Source organism: Hyperolius riggenbachi, chromosome 9, assembly GCF_040937935.1.
Source record: "Hyperolius riggenbachi isolate aHypRig1 chromosome 9, aHypRig1.pri, whole genome shotgun sequence".
In the NCBI taxonomy this organism is placed as follows: Eukaryota; Metazoa; Chordata; class Amphibia; order Anura; family Hyperoliidae; genus Hyperolius; species Hyperolius riggenbachi.
The window spans coordinates 173,487,917-173,501,809 of record NC_090654.1 but is presented as its reverse complement, the minus strand read 5'-3'; the positions used below and the strand labels follow the sequence as shown (position 1 = coordinate 173,501,809).

The following is a 13,893-nucleotide window of genomic DNA, read 5'->3' as shown; positions in this document are numbered from 1 at the left end:
CATTATTTAAATATGACATTTTCAGCACTTCAACACTGTTTAAATTCAGGTGTATGGATACCAGCACACAAGCGCTGTAATTAACAGTGCAGAAGAGTTGGGCGCAGCCGGTGCCACCATAGACCGTAATAGGAATTACGGCTATATCGGCGCACAGTGAGCAACTTCGGCGCCGTCAGAAGACAGAGCTGAAGTTACTTTTAAAACACTGTAATGCGGCCTCCAGCAATAGCTGGAAGCCGAATTACATCATTCCCCACTATCCATGGCGACCTAGAGGGGGAATAGTATTTAACGGCTGTATCCTGCACCCAAGTCTCACAGGGATGCGCCAGCATATGCCTATGTTAAAAAACAACTGTGTTGTTAAAAAGGCAGTGGCTAAAATTGTTTTAGAGAGATCTCTCTAACCTTTCAAACTCTTCTTCCTCCAGACCCATATGTGGCTTTATTTGGTGAGAAGATAATCACAACTTTCTATTCAGTGCCAATGCCAGATGCATAATTGCTAGGCATTATGGGGCCCTCTACCCCCTCACCAGGTCCTGTTGGACAGAATGTGGTGGGTCTATCATATGGAGCAGATTTCATATTCCCTGAAATCCAATACTTCACTTTCTAACCGCATATGGGTGATTGGATTATGCGTTTCCCTGTGGGTTCTCCCTCCTGTACCCCATAGAATACGTAACTTGTGGTTTATCTTCCTATATTATCCTTCATCCAGAGATATTACACTTACTATTTCCTCCCTTAATTATGAGCATTTATTTTACCAATACACGTCTTATGTGTTGCTATATGCTTGCTAGCCCCATGCAAATATCCTGTACAACCAGACACTGTTCCATTTTATATGTACTGTATTTTCTACTTTGCATTGCCGCTTGGAAAATTTAATGAAAATGAAACAAAAAAAGGCAGTGGCTACAAAATATGAGCACGGCCATCATTTTCGCCTCGCTTTTGAACAGCTTGGAATAGTGTCCCACAACTAGACAGTTGCTAGCTAGCAGTTTTATATAAATTTACATGGGTAGTTTCACTACATTTTTAACTCACAATTTGCTCTACCTGGATATGAGATAAAACATGGCAGGAGATGCAGCGGTGTGTGCAGGAGATGGAGGCTTAAAGGGATACTGTAGGGGGGTCGGGGGAAAATTATCTGAACTTACCCGGGGCTTCTAATGGTCCCCTGCAGACATCCTGTGCCTGCGCAGCCACTCCCCAATGCTCCGGCCCCGCCTCCAGTTCACTTCTGGAATTTCAGACTTTAAAGTCAGAAAACCACTGCGCCTGCGTTGCCGTGTCCTCGATCCCACTGATGTCATCAAGAGCGCACAGCGCAGGCCCAGTATGGTCTGTGTCTGCGCAGTACACTCCTGGTGACATCAGCGGGAGCGAGGACACGGCAACACAGGCGCAGTGGTTTTCTGACTTTAAAGTCAGAAATTCCAGAAGTGAACTGGAGGCGGGGCCGGAGCATCGGTGAGTGGCTGCGCCAACACAGGATGTCTGCAGGGGACTATTAGAAGCCCCGGGTAAGTTCAGCTCATTTTCCCCCGACCCACCCCTACAGTATCCCTTTAATTCCACACACCTGGCTCCACATCATTTTCCTGCTGAGCAAGGCCACTTAATATCTTAAACTGAACCCATGTTAAACTGGATGGTTTCTAGGCAGATTTACCAGGCACTCTGGTAGCCTTTTCTGCAGTACTAGTTTTGTAAAACGATTATGCAGATAGCTGTCACAGGTCCAAATGCAGTGTACAGGCTCTTGCATACCAAAAATTGTGAAACGCAAATACGATTTTCAATATGTTGGCCTCAATTGAAACGCAGGAAAAATGCAGCAGAACTACAATTGCCTTTTTAGAAAATCGGAAACACATACAGTATGAAGGCATTCCCGTGATTCAAATTTTAACTTTGGGTAACTTTTTGGGTCACTTTTTTTAAGTGAATCTGAAGTGAAAACAAATGGATAAAATAAACAATTGTACTCTCCCCTGCCCTCAGAAGTTTTATTCTGCCAGGAACTTTTATGGCTGTAATGTGCTTATCCGTTATGTTTACTATATTCCCAACCAGCTACTAACAAGATGGAAGCTGACTGAATATTAACTCTTTCAGGCAGCAAAATGAAAGAAATAAAACCGCATGGTTATAAATATGTTTTGCACTGTACAATCACGTTTATCTCATGTCACATGGTCTGGATACACTTCAGGTGTGTGTTGTAAATTAAGCATGTTAAGAGTGCAGTGGGCTGCAGCATGTGACTTACAGCTGCATAATTTTGTTCTAATTCAGAAGTACGCTAGCTGTAATGGTGTTCTGATTAACAATATACAGTAGACTTGATACAGGCTTTGCTGAATGTTTGCATTCTAACCAAGGAATCTTTCATCAAATGCAAAGCCTGAATATGCAGGTCTATAACAGCGTAGTTTATGTAGATTGAAAAGCGTGCTTTTTTTCCCCTCCTCTAAATAGGGACCATATTCATCATATGCCAGTCCTGTACCCAGTACACCCACTGAAGAGGTCTACCAGCCACAGGATTCGAATTCCAGCAATGAGGAGTCAGAATTCAACTGGAAATTAATTCCAATTACAGGTAATGCTAATTGACCTGTTTTAAATGTTCTGAATTGCAACACTATGGAGTTAGTAATGCCCTGTTTTTAAAAAGGTTTCACATTTTTGTCTTTAATCAAGCTGTTTACTAAGCTTATCTCCTGTCTTAAAGTGTACCAGAGACAGCTGTAAGTAAAGATTTTATACTCCCCTGGAGCTTCCTCCAGCTCCATAAGCATGTGTGAGTCCCTTGTCCTCCCGCGGTCGTTCAGCTGCAATCAGCCCCGGGTAACTGGTTCAGGTGAGTATAAAATCTTTACTTAGTCGTCTCTGGTACACTTTCACTAAGGATTCTGAGCCTTTTTTTGTGCTCTCATCTTGGTGATCTATCCTTTAATACTCAGTAAGCAATTCATCTCATGCAGTCCATAACTTAAAGCAAATTGAGCAGTGTTTAGTATTGGTACTACCACCCACATCCCCACACCATTATTAACCTGCCTTAGGCCTGAAACCCACTACAAAACGCTATCGCTAATCGCAATCACTAGCGGTTTTGTAAGTGATTTCATGACTGTTTTTGGTAGCGATTTTAAAAAGTGTAAGTTTTTTGCCAGCCATTGTGTAGCGATTAGCATTTTTAATTCTGATTGGTCCTTTCAATTAAATTTTTTTAGTGTGCGCAGTAACTTCAAAGTGCTTGCAAAATCGCTCTTTGTAGGTTTTGATGAGCGATTACTGCTGATATCAGTATGGTCTGTGCCTGCACAGTGCACTCCTGGTGACAACAGCAGGAGCGATGACATGGCTGCGCAGGCGCAGTGGTTTTCAGACTTTAAAGTCTGAAATTCCAGAGGTGAACCGGAGGCGGGGCCGGAGCATTGGTGAGTGGCTGCGTGGGCGCAGGATTTCTGCGGGGAACCATTAGAAGCCCCGGGTAAGTTCAACTCCTTTTCCCCCGACCCGCCTACAGTATTCCTTTAAAGTGAACCTGAGGGGAACCTTGCGTCAAAGATCAAATACTTACCTAAGAAGATGGAACCGTCTGGATCTTCTAGAGGCTTCCCATGCCGTCCTCTGGACCATGACCACTGTTGCCTGTGACCCTCCTGCACATTGCAAAGCGGCTCCTCTTCATGCATGAGCGTGGCCACACATTGCCCACACAAGCGTGATCGTGCTCGCACAGAGGTAGTATTGTGCTCCCTTGTGCTAAGGGGGTCCGTGCCCGCCAACAATGGTGGACTGGAATACGGCGTGGGAAGCCTCTAAAGGATCAGGATTTTTGACCTGAAGATTGAGGCAGCATTTCAATATTTACTAATTAAAGTGGTGCAAGTGCCTTAATGTGGGGACTTGATCAGTAATGTAGTATACTTGCATTAGGTTTTTTTAGCTTTATTTTCTAGTATTGGAATGCCACCTCAGTACATAGTCATACATTTTTTTACCCTGGCGTCCTTTTTCCTCTGTATTAAAATACAGAGCCTCAAAAAAGTGAACTTGTTTGATACAGTACATTTTCACAACTGTCACCATCCTCTGCCAAGTAATTACAGTGGTGGATTTAATTCCAATTTTAAAAAAAGAAAAAAAAAAGAAAACTCATCCCAGCTCCTTTGTTAACCTCCCTGTCTGTGCATTTCTGTCTGGATTTATGGGTCTAAAAGCGGTACATTTTTTTTATCAATAATTTTAAGCCTCCAATTCTTAAAGTGGCTGAAAAAATAAAGATTTCATACATACCTGGGGCTTCCTCCAGTCCCATCCGCCTAGATCACTCCCACGCCGCTGCCCGCAGCTTCAGGAACCGGGTCCAGGCACTTCATCATCGCGGCCAGTCTACACAGGAGAAGTGCGCCTTCTACTTGTATCTCCAGCGTCTGCTGGAGAGATATACGCAAACGGCGCACTTCTCTTACGTTAGACTGGCAGGGACCTGGTCCTGGAGCTGCAGACATCTGAGGACTGCGGCGTGGGAGCGATCCAGGCGGATGGGGGTCGAGGAAGCCCCAGGTATGTATAAAATCTTTTTATATTTGAGCTCTGGTACACTTTGTCATAACTCGACAAAATATATCAGAATAAAAGCCTGGTAGACATTCTGCGTATAAGTAAACGACTGCAACACAAAATTGTTGAATTAAATTTATGAATAAACTTAAATTGTGAAACTGTACAAATAAGGCAGGCAGAAAGTACCGTAGTCAAAATCCAGGCAGAAGTCGGTGCAGGCGTCAGACGGAGGTTGTTGCAGGCGGCAGGCAGAGAGTAGTCAAAATCCAGGCAGACATCGGTGCAGAAGGCAGGCAGAGTGATTTTAGAAGTGATTTTTCTAGGCATGTGCCTAGCGATTTTCTATTTAAACCTAGCGATTTTGGGAGCCTTTTGGTGTAGCGATTTTCTATTTTAAATACAGTAGATCTGCAAGTGTACTTACTTTGTATAAATAACGCTTGGAAAATTGCTCTTTTCTAGCGCTTTTCAGATCGATTTTCCACTTTCCTATACTCTTCAGTGATGCTGACTCGCCTCACAAAGCAGCAGAAATGCTGCAAGATCTGCGTTTGGGAAAAAATCACATCACTCTGGTGTGATTCCATCCCATTCAAATACATTAGCCAAGCGTTTTTAAAAGCACTCAGAAGCACTCTTGGTGTGCACCAGCCCTCATTCATGCAGAGCAAACATGCAGGAACCAGCTCTATCGCTACAGCTAAGATAAAAGCCGGGGTCTTGGTTAAAAGAATAAAGTCTCTTGCATAGTCACATGCACCGTGTAGAGCAGTCTTTCTCAACCAGAACCAGGTTCCCTGTAACCCCAGGGTTCCTTGAGCAGTCTGCAGGTGTTCTTTGGCATTTTCCCCCATCGTGGGGGAAGTATAATAGAGCAAATTAGAAAAAAAGGGGATACTGTAAAAATAAGCACTAAATTGGGGGTCAGAATAATAATGAGTACATTAATAAAAAGCACTAGGATAAGGAGACAGTATGAGTGGCAGTGTAATGGGTGGTAGTGAAATAAACAGCCTCACCTACTTCTAAAGACCATGCCTCCTGCAAAATAAATGCAGGGGTTCCATCAAGATGAAAACATTGTTTGCAGGGGTTCCTTGAGTAGTCACATACTTTAGGGTGACACTGCAATGCTCAATGTATGATTGAGTGCTGGTCCCTACAGTGACATTTTTTATAGCGTGTATGTGCACCTTTAGATATTTAAAGTGGATCTGAGATAAACTTTTACTCATTGCATAATTTTGTTCCTTTAATTTAGTTTATAGGGCATTCCTCAAGCCAAATACTTTTTTTTTGTTTTGTTTTAGTAATTCCCTATAAACTAAACAAGCCTCGCCCACAGCTCCTTTTGTGCCTTGGCACTGTAGCAAGGGCTTATGGGAGCTCAGTCTGGGCAGTAGGAGGAGGTTACTTGCCATTGATTTCAGAGGCAGAGGGGAGGAGAAGAGGGGACTGAATTTACACACAGGCAAGCTGATAGAATCTTCAGCCCTCAGCCTGTGACAATGTGACAAACAGAACATAGCTGCCCTCGTTGTATCACAGGAATAAACATAAACTTTTGAAGCTGTTTGCAGCTAGATATGCTGTGTAAACTATATAAACTTCAGATAAGATATATAGACAAGTTACTTGTTGTAGATAGTTTTTCATCTCAGATCCGCTTTACACGGATACAGAAGGGAGAGGGATATGGGGGCTGCTATATTTATTTCCTTTTATCGGATGCCTAGTAGTCTGCTCCTCCATGCTTGGCATTTGCTTGATTCTCTCACTACAGTTGTCTGATCCTACTCCTCCTCCTACACGTGTGTGTGTCTGTGTCCTGTTAGATCAATTTATGTCTGTGTCCTGTTAGATCAATTTCTTGTGGAGGCAACCCCAGATGATGCATTTTTTTGTTTCTTGCATTGATCTGAAACTTCAGAGGACAAGGGAGCTGTTCCCAATGTGATGATAGCAGTCTTACCAAGAAATGTCAGGTCATTCTGTTCACAGATTTTTTAACAATATTTTTGATCCTTTAAGGGCAATTGTAGTATTTTATCCTTCTTTTAGGATTAGACATACAAGTGTACTGTTGTAAATGTATGTTCTGTGAACTTGGGCCTGATGCACTAAACTCTGTAAATTTATTGTGTGCAGGGAGCACCGTTGCTAGTGCAGGGGGAGCATCGGACATTAACACATTAGCGCTTGGTACGTTGCTGTGGTTTAGTGCATCAGGCCCCTTGTCGGCTCAAACATTTTGATGTGTGTTTAGGTTTAGTCTTCAAGGTACAGTGCTGATCGGCTTACCTTGGTGGATTTCCACAAAACAAGCACTGTTGGTGGGTCTTGAGGATAGGGTTTGGTGTCCCTGTAAGGACACCCATAGGTTATCTCTAGGTGTGGTTTGAGGTTTTTTTTGCTTGTTTTTTTTCTTTGAATCATGAATATTGATAGTAACTGTTTGTTGTTGTTACCAAACTATGGGTTTTGAATTAATAATTACAGTGGCATGTTTCCAAGATTTTGTGTGACAAATATTGCAACAGCAATGCCTGGCTACAATTAGGGTTGCAACGGTATGAAATTCCACGGTCTAAAAAAAGTACGGTATGCGGTATTATACAATTATTTGATCCTAGCCCCCCTCCCCCCTTGAATTAATGTCCCGCCAGGGTGTTTCACTCCCTCTGCATACATATGATTAAGCCGCCGGGAGATTTGGGGCACCGGGTAAAACTGTAAAAAGGCTCACCCTGTCCTGCAATTTAATGAGCTTAGCTAGCTGTGCCTGCGGTGGCAGTCAGCTAGATTCTAAGGAGTGTCTGCAACACCTCAACCAAATAACTGTGTGTGCTAAGGGCTCCAAACAAGAGCAATTATATGGTAGAGAAAGAAAGCCCTTAAAAAAATAGCACCTCCCACAGCAAAATTTGAAAAAGTATAACAAATCTTTATTCAACATTGGGTATATTAATAATCACAGTACTGATGATTATTAATATACCCAATGTTGAATAAAGATTTGTTATACTTTTTCAAATTTTGCTGTGGGAGGTACTATTTTTTTAAGGGCTTTCTTTCTCTACCATATAATTGCGGTGGCAGTCAGCTGACACGGGAGAGATCAAATTACAAAGTTTGCTGTTGTGCTGCTCAGTCACCGAGAGGGCATTATCCTTAATCCACACGGTGTGTTCGCGCACTCGATTTCCCGCTCGATTCCCGTCGATTCGTTTATTTCCAACATATCCGATTTGGATTTCGATGGATCGTTAGGTCGATTTGGCATATCGACCTAACGATCCATCGAAATCCAAATCGGACATGTTGGAAATAAACAAATCGACGGGAATCGAGCGGGAAATCGAGTGCGCGAACGCACTGTGTGGATCCAGCATTAGACAGACAATGCCTCTAAATACATGCAGGGCAGCAGGGAGCATTTCTCTGTTTTTTTTTATTCTGTCCTCACTTAGCACCTCGTTCACATCATACGCACTTCTGTGCGCATTTGGAAGCACGTATGATGTGCTGAAACGCAGGAACGGCAGAAGGGCATAGACAGCCCTTCTACCGTTCACATATACTGCGCTGCGCAGCAGTACAATGCGCTAGGAAGCGCTTGTGTACTGTTGCCTGCATTTTGTCCGGAAGTGCAGAGCTGATCCCATCACTGTCAATGGATGGGATCAGCAGCGCAGATGGCGTGCGATCATATGCGCTGCGTTAGGATCGCACGGCCATCTGCGCTAGCTAGATGTGAACGAGGCCTTAGGTTACAGGTGGTGACACAGGGAGGAGATCAAATTTCAACATGTGCTGCTGTGCCAGCTGTGTGAGGGAGATTATTAGATAGGATAAACTCTCTCTATACATATAGGTAGGGTGAAGTTCTCGGTTTTCCTTCAATCTGTCCTGTGCAAGAGTTCAGGTGGTCCACTTTAAAATTCCTAGTGGCTGGTGCAGTGGTGTGGCCCCCTCAGCTGTGCCTCAGGCAGACAGGCCCTCAGTGTAACTGTGACAGACTCCTCAGTGGGGGAACTTGGAGGCAGCTGGAGTGACTGGGCGTGTGGTGGGAGTTCAGGTGGTGCACTTTAAAATTGCTGGTGGCTGGTGCAGTGGTGGGGCCCACTCAGCTGTGCCTCAGGCAGGCAGGCCCTCAGTTTAATTGTCACTGTCCTGTCCTCAGTGGGGGAATTTAGAGGCCGCTGGAGTGACTGGGCGTGTGGGATGAGATGAGTGGTTGCTGGATATACTAACCTTATGACATGGCGATGGTGCTTGCTTTCTGCCTCCTAATCCGCAGCATATATTGGCATCCCTACCTCTGCTTTTCCCTTATACTTCTCTGTCCCCCTCCGCGTCCATTATTGTTAACATGGCAGCAGCACCCATGCTTCTTCTTGGTCTGACTCGCACTTGCCGCCGGGAACCAGCATCCCTGATGACATCACACGCCACTACGTTTGCGCTTCAGCCACGGCCAGGAGCGTTCTGCGTATGCGCTCCAGCTGCAGCCGCATCTTCTCAAGACGTGCGTCACCATCTGACGCCTGCTCAGACTGTCAGCAAGCCGCCGCGGCTTGCATCTGTAATAGAGGAGGACGGAGAGCCGGTAGCAAAGCGGGGGGGAGCGGAAAACCGGTATTTTGAAAATGTGCACGGTATGATTACCATGCACATTAAAACCGTGGTATACCGTGGCAACCCTAGCTACAATACACAGGTCCTTTCCTTTCCAATGCTATTTAGGGCTACTTCACAGTGCTCAGTTGCGTTGCAGAATAATTCTGCCTGTCAACTCCCTGCCCAGACAACAGACAATTCTATGGGCCTGTTCTCATCTCTGCAATGTAGTGGATTGTGTTATTCTGACTTGCTGCATGCAGGCTTTGCATTTAAGTCTATGTCCAATGTTCATTTATTGCAGTTTACACTTCGGCCTTCCTCTTGCATCCTTTGGAAGTACTCATGCTGCCAGCTCATAGGCTAGAAAGGGTCTAACAGTTACAGGGGGTCTGGGATTCGAACTGGGGACCCACCGCTGCAAGGCGAGAGTGCTAACCACTACACCACTGTGCTGCATTTAAAAGCATGCACAGACTTGCACGAGTGTTGGTGCCATGCGTGTGCATGCGCGGAGAGCTTCACGTCCTGGAACTTACACTAGTTAAGCACTATAAAAGTCTACACATAGACTGTTGTGCAGGTATTGTTTGTCATCTAGGATATCAGAGTAATGCATTGGTCCCTACACCTGCCTTGGTATCTGAAAGTCTTGAATAGTTGTGTTTTTGTTTGTTTTTGTTGTTTTTTCTCCTCTATGGTATCTCTGTTGATTTGTTGTATTAAAAATATTTTGTAGGATTTGTTTTATAATCCACTTTGTATCATATAATTTTGCTTCCCCCCCCCCCCCCCCCCCCCCCGCCCACATTATTTAGTTAACATACATTGTCATAAGCAGTTTCTGTTTTTAGAACACCCACCTCGGTCATTGCTAATTGTTATCATACAATTTTGGAGCCTTTTCTGATGCTGATAGTTTCTCAAATTACTTGGGCATTTTATGTAAAAAAAAAAACAAAAGACCTGTACTTCTCAACAGTTTAGTTGCTGAAGGAATGCATGTAAGGTTTACACAGCGCTGGGATGCATTCATAATCCTTATTATTATTATTATTAATAATGATAAATACAGAACTACATAATGGATCTGTCAAGGTGATTGACATGGGTGCAAAGAAAACTGGAGTGTTTCCCCAGAGCAGGTATCCTTTAATGGCAATTGAATGGTCTTTCTGGGATCTGTAGTTCACAATCCGGAAGGACTATGAGATGATAGACTTAAGGGGCGTAGCTAGAAATCATGGGGCCCCATAGCAAACTTTGGGTTGGGGCCCCACCGCCCAAAAATAACAAAGCACCTTTGTGGCCCTTACCTCCATACACCTATTTTTGGTAACTAGAGGGCCTCTCAGCATTAACTAGCCCTTCACTAAGGGTAGCTAGAGGAACCCCTTGAGTAGACCTCCGTATGGGTTGCCAAAATTTCCCCCACCAGTATATGTAGCTAGAGGACACCATGTACAGGTAGCCAGAAGTCTTCTCAGTATAGGTAGCTCCCCCCCCTTATAGGTAGCTAGATGTAGCCCCTTTTTACTATGCAGAGTAGCTGCAGCAACAAATAACGAACCTCTCTGGGGTCCACTGGTGATCAGTCTTCTCCAGGAGTCATGTCTTTATAAGAGTGCCCTCTTTCGTCATGTAACAAGATGAGAGAAAGCGCTGTAGTCGTGGAGACAGGTCGCTGGTGGAGCCTGGAGAGGCAAGTCCCGATACTCTGCACTTTGGCATACCTCCCAAGTTTTGGAACTAGGGAAAAGGGACACTCCACTACACTTAAAATTACATGTGGCAGGAGCAACAAAAAATTGGGTGTAATCATAAAAGTGGGCATGATGTATGGTGGGCAGAGCCAAATGTACATGAATCTACCAGCCCCACCCCGCACCATAACCACAATGGAGCATTTGCACAAAAAAACACTTTGGTAAAGTTGATGTGCACAGAGAGCAATTTTGTGCATTACCCTAGCAGCACTTGAATTACCTAGGTAATGTAAATATGCGAATGTCACAACGATGACAACCTTGTCAGTGCAATGGTAAAATTGCTGTTCTGCGCAGATCAACTTTACCAAAGTTTTGTGCATATCCCCAGGCACCAATGCAAGACATTTTGTTCCCTCTGTCCAGTCTGCTTTGGGGAGAACTGAGTGTGCACTGATTTGTGCTCTCTTCCTGGCCGGCCTTCCTACAGGTAGGGATGAGCTTCTGAGTGCTCGTTCTGAGATTTGAATGAAATGGGCCATGACAGGAGGGGAGGTTAATGCACCCTTGTCACCACCTCCAGTTGGCTTTGAAGGAAGTAGTATCAGAATAGAGGAACACAACGTGGGACACAAGGGCAAGAGGCAGCGACATGGACAAGTTCACCCCCTACCGCAGGTGTAAACCGTCTGTTTCATACAAAAATTTAGAATGTGCACCTACAGGTAGCAGTGGGGAGAGAGCCCCAGAGTCTGTCTGGATATGTTGCAACTGGGGATGGGGAGATATGCCCACTCAGGCAACCAGGGGGACCTCAAGTGTCAGCTACTATTGTAACAGCCTATGCTGCCACCTGTTCTGCCTCACCACCTGGAGCATGAGAGGCTACACAAGATGAGAAAGGCCATGCTGGGCCACACACACTCTTACACACACTCACTCACTCACACACCCGCTCACACACACTCACACTCTCTCTCTCTCTCTCTCTCTCTCTCTCTTTTTCCCTCTCTCTTTCCCTCTCCCTCTCTCCTCCCACACATCAAGCAGTCCATTGATTACCTAGCATAGAAAGGCTGCCTACACAAGGCTAGATAAGCCATGCTGGGCCCTGCAGTTCACCACTCTCTCACAATACACACACACGCTGCATAAACTGAATAAGACTGGGCATGCTGGGCCCTGTAGTCCCCACCACACACACACACACACACACACACACACACACACACACACACACACGACAGTGATTACCTAGCATATAGTGGCTGCTTACACAGGATGAGATAGGCCATGGGCCCTGTAGTTTCCCACCCACTCTCTCACAAAACGCACATACCCAGCATTGGGCATGCTGGGTCCTGTAGTCCCTCACCCACCCTTTTCATGATGCACACAGATCAAGCAGGTAGGTTAATAATTCCCTATGCATGTGGTCTCCTCCTCTGGTCGGCAGCAGCAGGGCTCCTCTCTGTGTAACTAGCAGCATGGGTGGTCTCCTCCCTCCAGGGGCTGGCACTAGGCAGCACTGAGAGCATGGTTGAGATCAGCAGGCCCACACTGGCATACACTAAATGTAGCAATGCAGAGGTTGCCAGCAAAGAGGACAGAGAGGTAATAAATCACAACACCTGTCTGTGTGTGCGCTGCACATTTCCTCTTCAGTGCAGCTCAGCGCGGGGCTTCTTTTAAAATCTTCCTCTCATTGGCTGGCCACAGCAGCACCAGCATTGGCTAGTAGGCTGCCTGGTGGTGCTGCTATTGGCTGAACTCTCTCCCCTGCTGCACGTGACTCAGCAAGCCGACATCCGTGACAGATCCTGCTTTTTCAGAGTACTGTTCTTCTGACAGAAGGGAGATATGACTTTGAGGAGGGAGGGGGGCCCGCTGAGGACCCACATATTGCCGGTGGCTACATACACTGGGCCCCCCTCTGGCTACGGGCCCCATAGCAGATGCCATGGTTGCTATGGTCATCCCTACGCCACTGGTCAGTATATCGATTCTAAAGTCCAGTTCCAGGATTTTTTTTAGTTTTGAATTCTGAGATGGGTTAGAAACATTGAGCAAAGGGATGGGGTGTATTACTTTGTCACCATTGTAAAGTTGCTGTCCATCTGCATAGTGCTGATGGCAGTGCTTATGTGAGGATTTGGGGTTAGTGTACAACGGTTTTCTTGCATCATACCCCCTGTCCTGCTCCAAAATCCCCACACTTTTACCCTCAACACACCTCTATACCCACCTCAAACCCCTTTTCAACTTCTATTCTCCCCCCTTACTCACTCGGAAAACAACTCTGACCTGAGCCAAACGCCAGCGTCAAGACAACCCACAATACCCAGGCTCCACACCACCACCAGTCCCCAGAAAATCTTGCACATTGGCCAAAAGAGGTGGGGACTCCTGCTTTACGCAGTGTCCCTATTGCTAAGTACAGCATTCTCTGATTGAAAATCAATTGAATAGCGTTTGATCCAGTCTGAAAAGTGGAGTTTGGAAAATTTGCATGAGCTGGCGAACCAGATTCTCTAACCAATGTGGCTAATCATATTTTTAATTCACGAAGTGCTGAAGTCAATGAAAAGTTGATCAGATATTAGAGGCAATAGATTTCAGTCAACATAAGATCAGCCAGAAAAAAGTGGTGAAATCAATCAAAAGATCGTTCTACATACCTGGGGCTTCCTCCAGCCCCCTTTGGGCTAATCGGTCCCTCGCTGTCCTCCTCCACCTAGATCCTCCAGTAGATGCCCCATTATCTTGGCGAGGGACCGATTAGCCTGAAAGGAGCTGGAGGAAGCCCCAGGTATATATAATCTATTTCTTTTGATTGATCTCAGGTATACTTTAAGGCAACCTAAAATTTAGCTCAGACATAACCTAAGTGTTGTAAGCAGTATTTATACCCAGTTCATTTCTGCCAGCTACTGCCTCGGACATGGGGTGTGCTTAGGGTTGTATC

At 45.2% G+C, this 13,893-nt stretch overlaps 1 protein-coding gene across 1 annotated transcript in view; it reads left to right on the top strand.

Moving 5' to 3' along the window:
- The window catches only part of TASOR (transcription activation suppressor), a 165,231-nt gene that overhangs the window by 92,119 nt on the left and 59,219 nt on the right, over positions 1-13,893 (top strand). Inside the window, 1 exon segment of the mRNA XM_068253699.1 lies at positions 2,503-2,626. Within this exon segment, the coding sequence (XP_068109800.1) occupies positions 2,503-2,626 (124 nt within the window).